Source organism: Hypanus sabinus, chromosome 10, assembly GCF_030144855.1.
Source record: "Hypanus sabinus isolate sHypSab1 chromosome 10, sHypSab1.hap1, whole genome shotgun sequence".
Classification (NCBI taxonomy): Eukaryota; Metazoa; Chordata; class Chondrichthyes; order Myliobatiformes; family Dasyatidae; genus Hypanus; species Hypanus sabinus.
In genome coordinates this window covers 17,940,057-17,960,614 of record NC_082715.1, presented here as the reverse complement: position 1 = coordinate 17,960,614, position 20,558 = coordinate 17,940,057, and the positions used below count along the sequence as shown (strand labels likewise).

The following is a 20,558-nucleotide window of genomic DNA, read 5'->3' as shown; positions in this document are numbered from 1 at the left end:
TCAATAAGTATCATAGTCATAATAATCTTCATAATCAGTTGGACCATTGATGTTTGAGCTGTCATGATTCTGTGCTACTTTGGCATAGCTTGCAAGAAATGATTTTCCTCTCACGCTATGCCAAATATTATATCCACAGCTGTTCAGAATCTTGGTAGAAGATAGCCAGTTCTCACCTTGATAATAGGCTGGGGTTGCACAGTTGCCACTTTTAATCTCCAATTGTTTAGCAGTTAATAAATCCCTTATTCTAATGAGATCACATGTACAGTTCCATGGGTTTCCATCTAAATAAAGCTGCCTGAGGCGAGGGACGTATGTAAACACTTCTGGGTTTAGAGATGACAATTTGTTATTACGCAGGTTTAGAACTTGCAGCCGCTTCAGATTTTTTACTGTCTCCTTGCAAATGTCCTGTATGTTGTTTCCTTTCAAGTCTAGCCTTACAAGAGTAACAGGGAGCCTGAAGAAAAGACAATGGGTAAGAATTACTGGAATTGTATTAGCATATTCAGTTATTAATAAATACGTTTATGCATAAATACAGATTATTGCTGTGTCAGCATTTGTGGGAGAAATATCACATGGGGCATGTTCCATTATAGATGGAATCTGACTCAGCATTTACAGCCCAATTCATATATGGTATCACACTCAAAATGCAGGTCAGGCCACATGTTTGGAGGGAAATAAAGCATTGACATTTTGGGCCGAGACTGCTGAGTTCCTACAGCTATTTCCAGGATCTGCAAAATCTCTTGTGTTCCTACATGATTATTTTGGCTAATTGAATTGTAAAGAATCAATGTTTTGGGTTCAGACCCTTCACCAGAACTAAGTCAACACTGATTCCTGATGAAAGTTTCGGCCTGAAATGTTGACTGCTTATTCCTCTCCATAGATGCTGCCTGACCTGCTGAGTTCCTGCAGCATTTTGTGTATGTTGCTCTGAATTTCCAGAAGCTCTTGTGTTTAGAATTGAAATATGTTTTCCTTTCATTGCCTCTATGATTTCTGAAACACCTACCAAAAACACTACCTCCCTCTGGACTAATATCCTGAGTATCTGAAGCACTTCAGTGGTCAATTGTGGAATCCAGCATTATCATTGCTCATACTCAGAATCCTCTCCAAGGATCATCACCTTGTCCTGGTGGAGAGCTTAGCTCCTGGTAGAATCAGCCATGACAGTAAAGTCAAGAGTGATATTCCAGACAATGAGTGATCCAACCTAGACCTCACTGATGGAGCTGGTGGAAGATGATGACACATCACAACAACAGTGATGGTGAAGGAAATACGCAGCAGTGAGGAGTCCCCTATCATCTTTGATGCCATGCCACTGTGTGGTAAACTATGTATACCTGTCTGGACATGCCCCTCTGCTGACTGCTCCCACAGACCCCTGTATAAAGGCGATTGGGGCACTGCTCCTCCCTCAGTCTCCGAGATGTCATGTTCCCACTTTGCTGCTAATAAAAGCCTATCATTCACTTCCTGCCTCCAAGAGTTATTGATGGTGCATCACACTGGACCTTGACCCAATCTGTCATGGACTGCATGGTGACTGCCCATACATTAATGTTCTCTTGTTACATAAGTCATTCATAATAATTCTCCATTAAGGGGAACATCATAATCAAATGGGCAATACACTATATGAAATACTTTGGCTCACTTTGCAGTGAAAGCTTTACACTAGTTACCACATTGAGATAACCTCCCATATACCCTGCGATGCATTTCCAACAATGCTTATTCACCATGGCTGGGATGATTTTCCAATGCTCTGTAACTTCTAAGATTACTTACTCGCCCTGCTACTGCATAGTGCAATAATTTTTTTGGCAGTATTCTTTCTCACCAGCTTAATAGATAATAGAACATTGGAAAATGATTACCAATGCGTCCACAATTTCTAGAGCCACCTCTTTAAGTACCCTGAGATGCAGACCATCAGGTCCCGGGGACTTATCAGCCTTTAGACTCAACAGTCTATCCAACACCATTTCTTGCCTAATGTAAATTTCCTTCTGTTCATCCTTTACCCTAGTTCCTTTGGCCACTATTACATCTGGGAGATTGTTTGTGTCTTCCCTAATGAAGGCAGATCCAAAGTACCTGTTCAACTCATCTGCCATTTCCTTGTTCCCCATAATAAATTCACCCGTTTCTGTCTTCATTGGCCCAATTTTGGTCTTAACTATTTTTTTGCTATTCACATACCTAAAGAAGCTTTTACTATCCTCCTTTATATTCTTGGCTAGTTTACCTTTGTACCTCATTTTTTCATGGCGTATTGCCTTTTTTGGTATCTTCTGTTGCTCTTTAAAAGCTTCCCAGTCCTCCAGCTTCCTGCTCATCTTTGCTATGTTATACTTTTCTTTTATTTTTATACTGCCCTTTACTTCCCTCGTCAGCCACGGCCGTCCCTTACTCTCCTTAGGATCTTTCTTCCTCTTTGGAATGAACCAATCCTGCGCCTTCTGTATTATTCCCAGAAATACCTGTCATTGTTGTTCCACTGTCTTCCCTGCTAGGGTATTGTTCCATTGAACTTTGGCCAGCTCCTCCCTCATAGCTCCATAGTTCCCTTTGTTCAACTGTAATACTGACACATTCGATTTTCCCTTCTCCTTCTCAAATTTCTCCCAACCTAATTGTACTAACCTACCCTTTTGGAAAAGATGACAGATGATTTTGCTCCAATGCTAGATCGGAAAGTTGTAAACAGTGCTGCAGTGCATCTAGGTCGATGTTGGTAATGTTGTTGTACTCCAGAAACAAATGTTTGAGCCCACATACTCCAGAGAATTCTTGCAGTGTAATCTTTTGTATGAAGTTGTGGCTACAATCCAACATTCGCAGATGTGATGGGAGACCAGCAGGTATTGCCTTCAGCTGGTTTTTGGACAGATCCACTGTAGATAAGTTCGACAAAGTCAGCGCATTATTAGCTGTAGAAATTTGATTTTCAGAAAGGGAGAGCTCAAACAGGTGACTGAGGTAGTTTAAATCTTGCATTTCCAATTCGCTGATCAAATTTTTATCCATCTTTAAAGACAATAATGGTGGTGGCATTCCTTGCGGAATCTTCAAAAATTTGTTTCCCGACAAACTAAGAAAGCGTAGAGATGGTAAGAAGTTGAAGAAATTCAAGGGAAGTGAAGAGAGTCTGTTATTCTGCATGCTTAAACGTTTCAGGTAAGCAAGCTTTAATGGTCCTGATAACAACTCAAGTCTATTACTATCCAAAATAAGACTTTCTAAACTGACAGCAGATGACAAAACACTGGAATGAATTATGGAGATCTTATTGTTTTGAAGATCAAGGACCTTCAGTTTTGCCAAACCTTCAAAATCAGCTTCACACAAGGCCTGAATCCGGTTGTTACCCAGTTTTAGCACTTCAACATTGGAGGGAAGTTTACTGGGGACTTGTTTCAGCTTGTTTTTCCATAGTTCTAATGTTCTGAGATTTGTTAATGTTGAAAATGTGTATGCCTCTGTTGCTTCCATTCCACAAGAAGACAGTGCTAGCTCTTCAATTCCATTAAGTCCACCAAAATCAGATGCCTGCAAAAGATCAACGTACAATAGATGCAGTTCACAGTAAAGACCTGGTAAACGATTCAATCATATCTTTATAAGTGTAGGTTATAACATTGGGATAGGGAAAAGGAAAAGGCTGAAAATAATATTTGCCAAATGGAATGAACAACGCTGTACATGCCATACCTGAAATATGTAGACTTTCTTTCTCTTTATTATTCTGATTGACCAAAATAAACTTCATTTCCAGAACGCATTTGCAGAAGATGGTATGTCTAATTTTGAGCATGATGCATACCACCTGGGACAGGGGTGGGGGGGGGTGGGGTGGCTATTGCTCAGGGTTGAAATAAGCTGCAGTAAGATGTGAACTCAGTCAGCTCCATCAGGGGCACTAGCCTCCCCAGCAGCCGGGATGTCTTCAAGGAGTGACACCTCAAAAAGGCAGCATCCATCATTAAGGACCCCCGTCACCCAGGACATGCCCTGTTCTCAACGTTACAGTCAGGAAGGAGGTATAGAGGCCTGAATACACACACTCAGTGATCCAGGAACAGCTTCTTCCCCTCTGTCATCCTTTTTCTGAATGGATATTACTGTATTATGTACTGCATTGTACTGCTGCCATAAAGACAGCAAATTTCACAACATATGCTGGTGATATTAAACCTGATTCTGATTAAATTCTTTATATTCCGGAGCATGTTTAAATTCAAACTCAATTTCTAAACCAAACTATTGAGGAACAAACTAGAGAATGGGTTGTTTTAGATCTATTATTTAACCATTTCCTACCCTCTTCCTTCAATTTTGCTCACCCCTCACATCCACCCTAACTGTGTCCCCTCCCCACCTGGCTCCTCTTCCTCTTGTTCTTCCCCTTCCCTTTCCTAATTTTGTCCTCCGTCCCTATCATCTCCCTTGTCCCACATATCTTTCTTAGACCATAAACATAGGAGCCATTTGGGCCATCAAGTTGCTATGCCATTTGATCATTGTTGATTTATTAGAAGGATGTCTGCTCCTCATCTGCACTGATTGAATGAGAAGAAATTTCTCCACCAAGAAGGAAATTCAATAGCCAAGAAATACTGTGGAGGCCTAGTCACTCACATTTTCAAGAGAGGAGTGAAACTTTAAAAATTAGGTGGATCAAGGGCATGTAACAGTGCCGAGATAAAAATCAGCAGGTTGGCTGAAAGCAGCTTAGTTTGTGTATATTACTGTATGTTCATGGTCTTCTGCTGTAGCCCATCCACTTCAAGGTTCAACGTGTTGTGCATTCAGAGAGGCTATTCCGCACATCACTGTCTTAATGTGTGGTTATTTGTTTTTACTGCTTGCCTTTGTTATGAGTGCTGAACAGACCTGATGGAAATGGGGTCCAAAGTTAACCCCCACCCCTTGGGAACTATGCAGCTAATGAGAGAGAGAGAGAGAGAGAGAGGCAGAACAGAGCTAAAGGCATCTGCTACAGATAAGAGAGATGACTGATTTATGTATTATGGCTTCTTCATTGATGGAAAGGTAAACAATCTTTTGCAACAAGGACACTTCTTTGCTCATTAACATTCTTGCTGAGACAGCAGGGAGTGGACTAATTTGATGGACATGGACATGTGGAGTTGATGGATGGCTGATACCCCGTCAGTGGGGATAAAAAGACGTATCTGGGGAGACATGCTCAGACACACCAGTGGACACTGAAAGAGTGTTGTGCACCCACAGGAAGGTGGGGGCTTCGAGGACCGAATCAGGAGATCAGTCACAAAGCTCACAGTGTGACAGCAGGGCCGGTGGGGACTTGTGTGTGTGTCCACTCATGCCAGAGTGACGAGTCCACCACAGAAGAACGGTCTCGCTGAGAACGGAGGGGTCATAACTGAATGACCACAACGGTACAACGGAATAAGAATACAACAGAAGGTTTGCTGGCTGCAGCTGCTCAATCTCTTGTTCTCTCTCTCTCTCTCTCTCTCTAACAATTGCAACACCTCAGCCCGAACTGAACTGAACTTTATATTCTTCTATGACAATTCATTTACCCCTAGACATTGATAGAGCTTGTTTATTACTGTTGATTATTATTCCTACACTTCTGTTTTTATTATTGCTAACCTGGTTTATATGTATATTTGCATTATTGATACTGCATTGCTTAGTTTACTAATAAACCCCTTTAGTTACAGTACCACCAGACTCCAACGTATCCTTCCATTTCTGCTGGTCTATTAACCCAGTTACGGGGTACATAACACCTTACTCTCAGCTTGAACCACTGATAGAGGAATGGCTGACAGGTAGGAGGCAGCGTGTGAGAATAAAGGGGGCCTTTTCTGGTTGGCTGCCAGTGACCAGTGGTGTTCCTTAGGGGTTAATGTTGGGTCCGCTACTTTTCACATTGTTTGTCAATGATTTAGATAATGGAATTGATGGTTTTGCGGCAAAGTTGGCAGATGATACGAAAGACAGGTGGAGGAGTAGGTAAGTACTGGGGCAACAATGCGATTGTAGCAGGACTTAGACAAATTAGAAGAATGGGCAAAAAAGTGGCAGATGGAATACAGTGTTGGGAAATGTACGATGATGCATTTTGGTAAAAGGAGCAATAGCGTGGATTATTACCTAAATGAGGAGAAGGTCAGAGGTGCAGAGGGACTTAGGAGCCCCGGTGTAAGACTCCCAGAAGGTTGATTTACAGGTTGAGTCTGTGCTGAAGAAGGCAAATGCAATGTTAACATTTATTTCAAGGGGAATAGAATATAAAAGCAAGGAGATAATAATGAGATCTTTGAAGACACTAGTCAGACTGCGCTTGGAATATTGTCAACAGCTTTGGGCCCATATCTCAGAAATGATGTGTTGTCATTAGAGAGAGTCCGGAGGAGGTTCATGTGAGTGATTCTGGGAACGAGGGGTTAAGAAATGATGATTAAACAGAAAGCACAAAGGCTTAATGACTCTAGATAAGACAGCAATTAATGAATACAGGTGCACAGGCAGGGGTTATTTGGCACCTTTCATTTGGCACTTTGGGCCTGTACTCAGTGGAATTTACAAGAATGCGTGGGGATCTCATTGAAACCTACTGAATGTTGAGAGGACTAGATAGGGTGAATGTGGAGAGGATGTTTCCTACGGTGGGGGTGCGCAGAACTAGAGGGCACAGCCTCAGAAATGAGGAGCAACCTTTTAGAACTGAGATAAGAAGGAATTTTTTTAGCCGGAGAGTGGTGAATCTGTGGAATGCTCTACCATCATCCGCGGTGGAAGCCAAGTCTGTGGGTAAATTTCTTAATCAGTCGGGGCATCAAAGGATATGGCGAGAAGGTAGCTGTATTGGGTTGAGTGGGATCTGGGAGCAGCCATGATTGAATGGCAGAGCATCAATTGATGGGCTGAATGGCCCAATTCTATTCATATGTCCTGTGGTTCTATGGACCATTCTGCACTGACCTCTCTCATTAACAAGGCATTTTCACCCACAGAAATACCTCTCAATGGATGTTTTTTGTAAGTTTGGTACCATTGTCTGTAAGCTCTAGAAACTGCTGTGCATGAAAATCCCAGGCTGTCGGCAATTTCTGATACTCAAACCACCCCATATGGTACCAATAATCATTTCATGATCAAAGTCACTTAGATCACATTTCTTCCTCATTCTGATGTTGTCTGAACAAAAACTGAATATTTTGGCCTTGTCTGCATGCTTTTATGCATTGAGTTGCTGCCAGATGATTGGTTGATGTTACATTTGCATTACAAAGCAGGTGTACCTAATAAAGTGGCCACCAAAACTATAATATTAAAACATGAGTTATTTCTTCAGCAGTTTGAATTGGGCACGACTGCACAAACACGTGGAGCTTGGCCAGTGAGAACAGCAGGAAGAGTTTAAAAAGAACAGCTTTACAGAGCAGGTGTCTGAGGAGTAAGCACTGGAGTAGAGGGAGACATAGGAAGACTTTGGCTTAACAGGGCTTCAGCGATAAGGGGTCAAGGTGAAGTAGGTTATCTGTTTAAAATACAGACAGAAAGACGGTGTGTGAGGCTGGTTTTCTGTGTTCGGAGTCAGCCGTGGGAGGTCCTGGAGACTCCCAGCCTCCCAGACGGACACAACTGCACCAGGTGTGTCGAGCTGCAGCTCCTTAGGGACTGTGTTAGGGAACTGGAGATACAGCTCGATGACCTTCGTCTGGTCAGGGAAAGCGCGGAGGTGATAGAGAGGAGCTTAAGGCAGGTAGTCAGGGGCCTAGGGAGACATAAGCAGGTAACAGTCAGGAGAGGGAAGGGCAGGAAGCAGATGCTAGAGAGTACCTTAGTGGCTGTCCCCCTTAAAAATAAGTACTTTTGTTTGAGTACTGTTGGGGGGACGGCCTACCTGGGGGAATCAACAGTGGCCCTGCCTCTGGCACAGAATCTGGCCCTGTGGCTCAGAAGGGTAAGGAAAGGGAGAGGTTGGCAGCAGTGATAGGGGACTCTATGGTTTGGGGGTCAGACAGGTGATTCTGTGGATGCGGGAAAGAAACACAGACGGTAATTTGCCTCCTAGGTGAGTGGGTCTTGGATGTTTCTGATCATGTCCACGATATCTTGAAGTGGAAAGGAGAACAGCCGGAGGTCGTGGTACATATTGGTACCAATGGCATAGGTAGGAAAGGGAAGAGGTTCTGAAAGAGGACTACAGGAGATAGGAAAGAAATTGAGAAGCAGGACCGCAAAGGTCGTAATCTTGGGATTTCTGCCTGTGCCATGTGACAGTGAGTACAGTATAAGTATAGAATGAGGTGGAGGATAAATGCGTGGCTGAGGGATTGGAGCGGGGGCAGGGATTCAGATTTCTGGATAATTGAGACCTCTTCTGGGGAAGGTGGGAGCTGTACAAAAAGGATGAGTTGCACTTGAATCTGAGGGAGACCCAATATCCTGCTGGGGAGGTTTGCAAATGCTATTGGGGAGAGTTTAAACTAAAATTGCCGGGGCGTGGGAACTGAACTAAAGTGACGGAGGAAAGGGAGGTTGGCTCACAAATAGAGAAAGCTTGGAGACAATGCGTAAGGGAGGATAGGTAAGTGATAGAGAAGGGACGCGCTCAGACTGATGGTTTGAGATGTGTCTATTTTCATTTAAGGAGTATTGTGAACAAAGCGGATGAGCTTAGAGCATGTATCAGCACTTGGAGCTATGATGTTGTGGCCATTACAGAGACTTGGATGGTGCAGGGACAGGAATGGCCACTTCAAGTGCCAGGCTTTAGATGTTTCAGAAAGGACAGGAGGGAGGCAAAAGAGGTGGGGGCGTGGCACTGTTGATCAGAGATAGCGTCATGGCTGCAGAAAGGGAGGAAATCTAGGAGGAGTTGTCTACGGAGTCTCTGTGGGTGGAAGTTAGGAACAGGAATGGGTGAATAACTCTACTGGGTGTTTTTTATAGAACACCAAATACAAATTTTGTAGTATCAAGGACATCAAGAAGCAGATAGGGAGACAGATTCTGGAAAGGAGTAATAATAACAGGTTTGTTGTGATGGGAAATTTTAATTTCCCAAATATTGGTTGGCATTTCCCTAGAATGAGGGGTTTAAATGGGGTGGAGTTTGTTAGGTGTGTTCAGGAAGGTTTCTTGACACAATATGTAGATAAGCCTACAAGAGGAGAGACTGTACTTGATCTGGTATTGGGAAATGAACCTGGTCAGGTGTCAGGTCTCTCAGTGGGAGAGCATTTTGGAGATAATGATCACAATTCTATCTTCTTTACCACAGCATTGGAGAGGGATAGGAACAGATAAGTTAAGGAAATGTTTAATTGGAGTAAGAGGAAATATGAGGCTATCAGGCAGGAACTTGGAAGCATAAATTGGAAACAGATGTTCTCAGGGAAACGTATGGAAGACATCTGGCAAATGTTCAAGGGACATTTGCGTGGGGTTCTGCATAGATATGCTCTAATGAGACAGGGAACGGATGGTAGGGTACAGGAACTGTGGTGTACAAAGTGTTGTAAATCTAGTCAAGAAGAAAAGAAGAGCTTACAAAAGGTTCAAAAAACTAGGTAATGATAGAGATCTAGAAGATTATAAGGCAAGCAGGAAGGAGCTTAGGAATGAAATTAGGAGAGCCAGAAGGAGCCATGAGAAGGCCTTGGCATTAAGGAATTAAGGAAAACCCCAAGGCATTCTATAAGATGTGAAGGGGAAGAGAATAAGACGCGAGAGAATAGGACCAATCAAGTGTGACAGTGGAAAAGTGTGTATGGAACCAATGGAGGTGGCAGATGTATGAATTCTTTGCTTCAGTATTCACTACCGAGTAGGATCTTGGCGATTGTAGTGATGACTTGCAGTGGACTGAAAAGCTTGAGCATGTAGATATTAACGAAGAGGATGTGCTGGAGCTTCTGGAAAAGCATTAAGTTTGATAAGTTGGAGGAGATTGCTGAGTTTCTACTGATGATCTTTGCATCATCAATGAGGATGGGAGAGGTTTCAGAGGATTGGAGGGTTGTGGATGTTGCTCCCTTATTCAAGAAAGGGAGTAGGGATAGCCCACGAAATTATAGACCAGTGAGTCTTACTTCAGTAGTTGGTAAATTGATGGAGAAGATCCTGAGAAGAAGGATTAATGAACATTTAGAGAGGCATAATATGATTAGGAATAGTCAGCTTGGCTTTGTCACAGGCAGGTTGTGCCTTAGAGCCTGATTGAATTTTTTGAGGATGTGAGTAAACACATTGATGAAGGTAGAGTCGTAGATGTAGTGTATATGGATTTTAGCAAGGCATTTGATAAGGTACCCCATGCAAGGCTTATTGAGAAAGTAAGGAGGCATGGGATCCAAGGGGACATTGCTTTATGGATCCAGAACTGGCTTGGCCACAGAAGGCAACGAGTGGTTGTAGACGGGTCATATTCTGCATGGAGTTCCAGTGACCAGTGGTGTGCCTCAGGGATCTGTTCTGGGACCCCTACTCATTGTGATTTTTATAAATGACCTGGATGATGAAGTGGAGGGATGGGTTAGTAAATTTGCTGATGACACATAGGTTGGGGGTTTTGTGGATAGTGTAGAGGGTTGTCAGAGGTTGCAGCGGGACTTTGATAGGACGCAAAACTGGGCTGAGAAGTGGCAGATGGAGTTCAACCCAGATAAGTGTGAGGTGGTTCATTTTGGTATGTCAAATATGATGGCAGAATATAGTATTAATGGTAAGACTCTTGGCAGTGTGGAGGATCAGAATGATCTTGGGGTCCAAGTTCATAGGACACTCAAAGCTACTGCACAGGTTGACTCTGTGGTTAAGAAGGCATATGGTGCATTGGCCTTCATGAATCGTGGGATTGAGTTTAAGAGCCGAGTTGTAAGGTATGGACATGTTCAGCACAGCTTTGTGGGCCGAAGGGCCTGTATTGTGCTGTAGGTTTTCTATGTTTCTATGAGTATAATGTGGATTAAAATTTGGTTGGCAGACTAAAAGGAAATAATTCTAGTGAATGGGTAGTTATTTAATTTGAAAAGGGTTGAAATTGTGCTCTGAATGCATGTTTCTTCTTGAATATTTACATAACATACAAATGCAAATTTGCTGTTGTCTTGAGGTGTATATCAAAAAATCAGGGACATTAGATATGAATTTATGATTGGAATGAAAACTCAAAATGGCTGAAATTGTGAAGACACAAATATGAAATTAATATACATATATTTTAGGGTAGATAATTATTCAGAAAAACAAAGAATATTCAGACACAGATGTCATTAAAATATAATGAGATTTGTAGAAAACAACTGTTAAATCACAGATAGCGTAAACTTAGTTGTCTCATTGAAGAAATGAAAGGTGTCATAGCCCCTGCGGGTCTGTGCACCTGTATTTGTTAATTGTCTTATCTAGAGCCACTAAGCCTGTGTGCTTTCTGTTTAACCTAGTCAAGTTTAGTTTGACTGACACGGGTTTTCTGGGTACTGGGATTATCCAAAGCATACTCCTGATTAGCACAACGTGGGGTCCTCGTGTTGCTAGAATGATTTGTCTCATGGTGTCACTCAGTCGAACCACCGAGGTTCTGTTGGAATTCCTGAGTTTGGAGACGACCCACTGTTTGGACAATTTAAATGCTGGGCCAGATGGACTGAAAAGCAAGGTGTTGGGACCGGAGGCGAAGGTCAAGCTGGTTCTGCTCTATGACGTTTCACCCCTCTCACCTCAGAGCTGAGTCTGTGTCGTGCCCCGGCTGCTCTGGGCTTAGTGTCTGCGAGCTTCACAGCAATTTGCCCATGTGATAGACTGAGAATGAGACTATGGGCCTTCTCTGGCTGGTCCTGGCTTCATTCTGAATGCTGGTGCTTGCTTCATTGCCTGGATGATTTGGTTTGATTTGTGCCTTTTTCCCTGTGTTCTTTTTTTTTACATTGGGTTCTTTTGGGTTTCTTGTTATGTGGATGTTTGTAAGCAGACAAATCTCAAGGTTGTATAATTTATACATACTTTGATAATAATAATTATGCTTTGAATAAACTCTTGTTTCTGTCTCTACACGGGAGTCTGTCATTTCTCCACACTTGGGTTGAGTCATTTGTCAATTCAAATCCATGACAGAGAGGTGGAGCACAACTTCAGGTTGTAAATTACAGGAGTGATTTGAAATACTGGCATAACTTGTAATGGAGAACAGAGACAAAGGAGCTGTAATAGAAAATTTCAAAGTTTTAAAATGTATGAATGTGGAAAGCATATTTCCTCCAAATGGGAAGCCAATGATAAGGGTCTATTTAGTTTGACATTGTTGGAAAGAATTCAGGGAGCAAGCTTATTTCCACAGTGTTTATTGAAGATGATTGTAAGTAGGAAGCAATGAAGAAGATCCACATCACTTCTTAAGTAGAAAATGAGTAAATCTTCAGTCATAAAAAATACAGGTATGGTGAATGATAATATTCATTAAGATTTCTATCACATTATTTGAACAAAGCAAAATCACATACATCCAGAACCTAATGGCATTTGTTGTTGTATGTAGTTTCTTGGTTTAAACAGTATTATTTTCCTATATTAATGAACTGCAAATGCTATAAAATAAGTACTTTTATTTATTCACATCGTAGGTAGCTTCACATCATCCCAAAGTGCTTTACTGATAAAAAAAAAGTTTTTTTAAAAATATGGCATTGCATTTTACTGCAATATGTCCAATAAGCTCTCACAAACAGTAATGTGATCCAATAATCCATTTTTATTTGTCTATGTTGCCTATTTAAAACTTGATTTGAGCACCAGGAGTAAAAGCCCACCCTTTTATTTTAAATTGTATAATTATATTTTTAATATTCATGTGAAAGAGCAGGCGGAATTTACAAAATGCTTTTTAATCTATTCAATATACCTACACTGTAATAGGTTTACTTATTTATTATTATCTTTTTTTTCTTCTTCTTCTGCATTAAATATTGCACTGAACTGCTGCTGCAAAGTTAACAGGTGTCACAACACATGCTGGTGATAATAAACCTGATTCTGATTCAGAAAGGGGTTTTAGAGAACATATCGAATCTTGGGCTTTATAAAGGAGGGACAGCGTACAGGAACAAGGAGGTCATAATGAACTTTTATGAAGCACTAGTTTGGCTGCAACTGAAGCAGAGCGTTCCATTCAGAGCGCCATGCCTTAGATAAAAGATAAAAGCATTCAGAAAGAATGGGCTGGCACAGTCAGCACAATGCTTTACAGTGCTGCTGACCTGGGTTCAATCGTCCCCGAATCTTGTAAGGAGATTGTATGTTCTCTCTGTGACCACGTGGGTTTCCTCTGCATGCTCCAGTTTCCTCACACAGTTCAAAGACATGCTGGTTGGTAGATTAATTGGTTATTGTACATTGTCACATAATTAATCTAGGTTGAAATGGGGGTTGCCAGGTGGCACACCTCAAAGGGGCCTATTCCACACTGAATCTCAATCAATCAATAAATACAAATACCTATTGAATATGATTCCAGGGATGTGGGATAGTCCAGGATTGTTCTCCTTGGAATAGAGGAAAATAGAAAGGGATCTAATAGGACTATTTAAAATCATGAATGGGAGACACAAGATACAGAAAAAAAACTTTTTTGTTTCAATAATCTTGCAGATGCTGGAAATCCAGAGCAGGACAAACTGCTGGAGGAACTTAGCAGATCAGGCAGCATCTACGTAGGGGAATAAGCGACCGGTGGATGGACTGGTCGTCTCTTTATTCCTTTCCAGAGATGCTGCCCGACCTGTTGAGCTCCTCTGGCATTTTGCATGTTACCCAGGAAAAAGCTTTTTTTCTCATATAGCGAGTTGTTATGGTCAGGAATGCCTATCAGGAGTTAAAGTGGATGTAAATTTGGTGTCTGGCAAGTATCTGAAAGGTGGGGAAGAATTGCAGGCCTGGGGTGCGAACCAGATTATGGAACAAGAGATGAATTGCTGTTACATCGAGCCGGTACGAATTCAACGGGCCGAATTATGAGACCCTTGTTCAATCCCGAAAAAAAAATCCTACTTCATCCGCTGCACTCCCTCGCTATTCCAACTACACTGGCGAGTCAACTTTCTGCTGCGCGGGGCAGAGGAACCCAAACACGGAGACGAGACTGAGATCCACAGGGAGGGCACAGAATTAGAAGCTATCATTGACCCATGCTCACATCCTTCGCAAGAACCAATGTCACATGAGTTTTGTTAGAGAAGCTACACGGTTTTTTTTACATTTCTGAACGTTTCACATAACACAGCGCTGACTCAAAGACTATTATTTTTAATTTTTGCTTTCTGAATAAAAATGTAACATCAATTAACAGCGTGAAATTGAAAGAGTTACTATCTGTACTTCCCGGACAGCGTCTTATCAAGCATATTCACCATGAACGGGATTTTAACCACGCCTAATAAACTGCAGAACTTCTATTAGCCTTGTAGCTTTAAAAAATAATACCTTACCCACGGTTTTTTTTTGGGGGGGAGGGGTGGAATACTGCTTCGCCTACTCATTTGTTACATTTAGATTTCTCAGTCGTGTATGAGGCTTATTTCTCTTTTAGGAACAGCTTCTTCCCCTACGCCATCTAATTTCTGAACGGTTTATGAATCCTACATCGTTATTCCTCTTTTGTACTGTTTATGTATTATTTTAACCTTGTGGCATTTTTAAATGTCTTGCACCGTACTGCTGACAGAAGGTAACGAAATTTCGCCAGCTATGCCAGGGACGATGAGGCGTGCAGACCGCAAATTAATCACATTCGAAATGATCGGCGCAAAATGCCTCTTACTGAATATATCGTTCTAATGAAACCCATGGCTAAGCGCATAACGCAAATCAGGTGGCGAGAAATCAGAGAAATTATGAAAGAAAATACAGTAGTGGACAAGAATAACTGAACCAATGTCAATGAAATAAATCGCAGGAAGATAAAGAGCGCGATATAAGACGTTGTCAAGCTCCTTGTGTGTTTTTTTTAGCCTCACCCGCAGCTGCTTGATGTTGTTGTGTCCGAGGTGGAGTTTTCTGGTATCCGTAGGGATGGCTTTAGGCACAGTCGTAACTCTGTAGCACTGTACTGATTTAGAAGCGTCACACACACATCTCGTGGGACAATCGCCTTGGCATTCAATCAGAAAGGTCAGCATAGAAAAAGAAATAAATAGCAGCATCTTTTTTGGCTTCTCGGGATCTACTCGTATTAATTACGAATGGTCCACAATAAACCTTAGAAACTGACGTCAGTGCAGAAACCGCTCTGCTTTCGTTGGGAATAATCTCTACCTCTGAAAATGACTTTTTATCTCTCCCTTTTAAGCTTGGTGTCTCTCGTGCGACCGCGTTTCTCTGACTGGAAACGTCGATCAAAGAAAAGAACAGTATTATCCGACCTAAAAAACAAGCCCTTTGTAGCAAACGGAAAAAGTCAGAGCCGAACAATGGTATATTACCCTGATATTTGCAAAGAAGCACAGTGCTAATAGAAACGCCGTCGCAAAATTACTGAATTGTCCATTGTGTAGGATGTCCATCTGCAAACAGGAGGATTATTTTTTGGTTTTCTTTTTCGTCTCTAGCCTGTTTTTGCTGCCGCGTTGAGATAACAACACTTTGTGTGGTTACAATGTATGACATTCCAGGTCCTGGCTGTCGTTTCTAACCCGCTGATGTAAACAAAAGCCCAATAACTTTTGTTGCCACAGGTGGCTGGGCACTCCAAGGTGAGTTCCCGAGCTGCGAGATAAGAGGAAACGAACGCATATTTTACATTTTAAAGAAAAGAGTACCCCCCTTTAACCGAGCGAGATTTAAAATCCTTAAAGGATATAAAATAACCGTAACATGGCGTGTTTTGGATTACTTTTTAAAATAGAACGTAGAATACGATAGCGTGCTGGAACACACAAATTGTCCATCGTGTGCTAAAGAAAATGACTTTACAAACTTTAGGTAATTTTGAATTAAATGTAGTTTGAAAAGACGCTCCTCCATTTCAGCTATTTTGATGCAGACCCATACGTTTATACTTTAAAAATTAGTCCGATGTTAGATATGTGTAACATAAACCAAGTAATAAAATCTGATCTCTTTGTAGTGATTATTGATCGCGACTTTGCTGGCAATTGATCATAGCATCGTTTAGAGTTAAATTGCTGTTGTTACAACAGTTTCACATGGTACACTATAGAGTCCAGGAGTTCCCAACCTGGGGCCTCGGACCACTCCGTTAATGGTCGGGGTCCATGGCATAAAGAAAATTGGGAACCCTAGATATAGTTGTATATGAGAATGCTGTATTTACTCTCTTAGTCTTTTAACCCAGTGTGCATCTTTATCCTATGGTCAACTACCCAAAATAATCCAAGCTTCAATAGGCCCAAATGAGATGAATTTTCTTGTGGGCATACTCAGTTTCTCCAAGAATCATAATAGAATCAATGAAAGACTGCACCCAACAGGGCAAACAACCAATGTGCAAAGGACAGCAAACTGTGCAATTCAAAAGTAAAAAGGAATAATTAAATAGATGGATGGATAGATAAATATGGAGAACATGAGATGAAGAGTTGGTAGGTTGTGGGAACAGTTTAGTGATGGGGCAAGTGAACATCCACATAGGTTCAGGAGCTTGGTGGTTGAGAGGTAATAACTGTTCCTGTACCTAGTGATGTGTGTCCTGAGGCTCCTGTACCTTCTTCCTGATGGCAGCTGTGAGAAGAGAACATAACCTGGGTGGTGGAGACCCTAATGATGGCTGCCGCTTTCCTACAATAGTGCTCTGTGGAGATGTGCTCAAAAGGGGAGAAGGGCTTTACCCATGGTGGACCGGGTCAGAAGTGGAGCAGGGCTTTACCCATGGTGGACTGGGTCAGAAGTGAAGCAGGGCTTTACCCACGGTGGACCGGGTCACAAGTGGAGCAGGGCTTTACCCATGGTGGACCGGGTCAGATGTTGAGCAGGGCTTTACCCACGGTGGACCGGGTCAGAAGTGGAGCAGGGCTTTACCCATGGTGGACTGGGTCAGAAGTGGAGCAGGGCTTTACCCACGGTGGACCGGGTCAGAAGTGGAGCAGGGCTTTACCCATGGTGGACCGGGTCAGAAGTGGAGCAGGGCTTTACCCATGGTGGACTGGGTCAGAATTGGAGCAGGGCTTTACCCATGGTGGACCGGGTCAGAAGTGGAGCAGGGCTTTACCCATGGTGGACCGGGTCAGAAGTGGAGCAGGGCTTTACCCATGGTGGACTGGGTCAGAAGTGGAGCAGGGCTTTACCCACGGTGGACCGGGTCAGAAGTGGAGCAGGGCTTTACCCACGGTGTACTGGGTCAGAAGTGGAGCAGGGCTTTACCCACGGTGTACTGGGTCAGAAGTGGAGCAGGGCTTTACCCATGGTGGACCGGGTCAGAAGTGGAGCAGGGCTTTACCCATGGTGGACCGGGTCAGAAGTGGAGCAGGAATTTACCCATGGTGGACCGGGTCAAAAGTGGAGCAGGGCTTTACCCATGGTGGACTGGGTCAGAAGTGGTGCAGGACTTTACCCATGGTGGACCGGGTCAGAAGTGGAGCAGGGCTTTACCCATGGTGGACTGGGTCAGAAGTGGAGCAGGGCTTTACCCACGGTGGACCGGGTCAGAAGTGGAGCAGGGCTTTACCCACGGTGGACCGGGTCAAAAGTGGAGCAGGGCTTTACCATGGTGGACTGGGTCACAAGTGGAACAGGGCTTTACCCATGGTGGACTGGGTCACAAGTGGAACAGGGCTTTACCCACGGTGGACCGGGTCACAAGTGGAGCAGGAATTTACCCATCGTGGACTGGATCAGAAGTGGAGCAGGGCTTTACCCATGGTGGACCGGGTCACAAGTGGAGCAGGGCTTTAACCATGGTGGACTGGGTCACAAGTGGAGCAGGGCTTTACCCATCGTGGACTGGGTCAGAAGTGGAGCAGGGCTTTACCCATGGTGGACCGGGTCACAAGTGGAGCAGGGCTTTAACCATGGTGGACCGGGTCAGAAGTGGAGCAGGGCTTTACCCATGATGGACTGGGTCACAAGTGGAGCAGGGCTTTACCCATGGTGGACTGGGTCAGAAGTGGAGCAGGGCTTTACCCATGGTGGACTGGGTCAGATGTTGAGCAGGGCTTTACCCATGGTGGACCGGGTCAGAAGTGGAGCAGGGCTTTACCCATGGTGGACTGGGTCAGATGTTGAGCAGGGCTTTACCCATGGTGGACCGGGTCAGATGTTGAGCAGGGCTTTACCCATGGTGGACCGGGTCACAAGTGGAGCAGGGCTTTACCCATGGTGGACCGGGTCAGAAGTGGAGCAGGGCTTTACCCATGGTGGACCGGGTCACAAGTGGAGCAGGGCTTTACCCATGGTGGACCGGGTCACAAGTGGAGCAGGGCTTTACCCATGGTGGACCGGGTCAAAAGTGGAGCAGGGCTTTACCCATGGTGGACTGGGTCACAAGTGGTGCAGGACTTTACCCATGGTGGACTGGGTCACAAGTGGAGCAGGGCTTTACCCATGGTGGACTGGGTCAGAAGTGGAGCAGGGCTTTACCCATGGTGGACCGGGTCAGAAGTGGAGCAGGGCTTTACCCATGGTGGACTGGGTCACAAGTGGAGCAGGGCTTTACCCATGGTGGACCGGGTCAAAGGTGGAGCAGGGCTTTCCCCATGATGGACCGGGTCAGAAGTGGAGTAGGGCTTTACCCATGGTGGACCGGGTCAGAAGTGGAGCAGGGCTTTACCCATGGTGGACCGGGTCACAAGTGGAGCAGGGCTTTACCCATCGTGGACTGGGTCAGAAGTGGAGCAGGGCTTTACCCATGCTGGACCGGGTCAGAAGTGGAGCAGGGCTTTACCCATGGTGGACTGGGTCACAAGTGGAGCAGGGCTTTACCCATGGTGGACCGGGTCAAAGGTGGAGCAGGGCTTTCCCCATGATGGACCGGGTCAGAAGTGGAGTAGGGCTTTACCCATGGTGGACCGGGTCAGAAGTGGAGCAGGGTTTTACCCATGGTGGACCGGGTCACAAGTGGAGCAGGGCTTTACCCATCGTGGACTGGGTCAGAAGTGGAGCAGGGCTTTACCCATGGTGGACCGGGTCAGAAGTGGAGCAGGGCTTTACCCATGGTGGACTGGGTCAGAAGTGGAGCAGGGCTTTACCCATGGTGGACCGGGTCAGAAGTGGAGCAGGGCTTTACCCATGGTGGACTGGGTCAGAATTGGAGCAGGGCTTTACCCATGGTGGACCGGGTCAGAAGTGGAGCAGGGCTTTACCCATGGTGGACTGGGTCACAAGTGGAGCAGGGCTTTACCCATGGTGGACCGGGTCACAAGTGGAGCAGGGCTTTACCCATGGTGGACCGGGTCAGAAGTGGAGCAGGGCTTTACCCATGGTGGACCGGGTAACAAGTGGAGCAGGGCTTTACCCATGATGGACCGGGTCAAAGGTGGAGCAGGGCCTTACCCATGGTGGACCGGGTCCGAAGTGGAGCAGGGCTTTACCCATGGTGGACTGGGTCAGAAGTGGAGCAGGGCTTTACCCATGGTGGACCGGGTCAGAAGTGCAGCAGGACTTTACCCATGGTGGACTGGGTCAGAAGTGGAGCAGGGCTTTACTCATGGTGGACCGGGTCACAAGTGGAGTAGGGCTTTACCCATGGTGGACCGGGTCAGAAGTGGAGCAGGGCTTTACCCATGTTGGACCAGGTCACAAGTGGAGCAGGGCTTTACCCATGGTGGACTGGGTCAGAAGTGGAGCAGGGCTTTACCCATGTTGGACCAGGTCACAAGTGGAGCAGGGCTTTACCCATGGTGGACTGGGTCAGAAGTGGAGCAGGGCTTTACCCATGTTGGACCAGGTCACAAGTGGAGCAGGGCTTTAACCGTGGTGGACTGGGTCAGAAGTGGAGCAGGGCTTTACCCATGGTGGACTGGGTCAGAAGTGGAGCAGGGCTTTACCCATGTTGGACCTGGTCACAAGTGGAGCAGGGCTTTACCCATGGTGGACCGGGTCAGAAGTGGAGCAGGGCTTTATCCATGGTGGACCGGGTCAGAAGTGGAGCAGGGCTTTACCCATCGTGGACTGGGTCACAAGTGGAACAGGGCTTTACCCATGGTGTACCGGGTCAGAAGTGGAGCAGGGCTTTACCCATGGTGGACTGGGTCACAAGTGGAACAGGGCTTTACCCATGGTGGACCGGGTCAGAAGTGGAGCAGGGCTTTACCCATGGTGGACCGGGTCAGAAGTGGAGCAGGGCTTTACCCATCGTGGACTGGGTCACAAGTGGAGCAGGGCTTTACCCATGGTGGACTGGGTCAGAAGTGGAGCAGGGCTTTACCCATGGTGGACAGGGTCAAAAGTGGAGCAGGGCTTTACCCATGGTGGACCGTGCCAAAGGTGGAGCAGGGCTTTACCCATGGTGGACCGGATCAGAAGTGGAGCAGGGCTTTACCCACGGTGGACTGGGTCAGAAGTGGAGCAGGGCTTTA

The 20,558-nt window shown here is 44.8% G+C and overlaps 1 protein-coding gene across 1 annotated transcript; it reads right to left on the bottom strand.

Moving 5' to 3' along the window:
* Window positions 1-19,537, bottom strand: LOC132400407 (nephrocan-like). The gene is made up of 4 exons (XM_059981347.1): window positions 19,534-19,537; window positions 15,045-15,178; window positions 2,675-3,576; window positions 1-463 (listed from the first exon to the last, which is right to left on the bottom strand). Exons 1-4 carry the CDS (start codon window positions 19,535-19,537, stop codon window positions 1-3), a joined length of 1,503 nt encoding a protein of 500 aa, XP_059837330.1.
* Window positions 19,538-20,558: the final 1,021 nt, after the last annotated feature.

Bases quoted from the DNA above. Each gene is read 5' to 3' on its own strand.
- LOC132400407 (XM_059981347.1), bottom strand. The intron at 3,577-15,044 runs GTGAGGCTAAAA...GATCTTTTGCAG, and splicing joins ACAACATCAAGCAGCTGCGG to GCATCTGATTTTGGTGGACT. The intron at 464-2,674 runs GTAGGTTAGTAC...TCTTTTCTTCAG, and splicing joins CTGTCATCTTTTCCAAAAGG to GCTCCCTGTTACTCTTGTAA.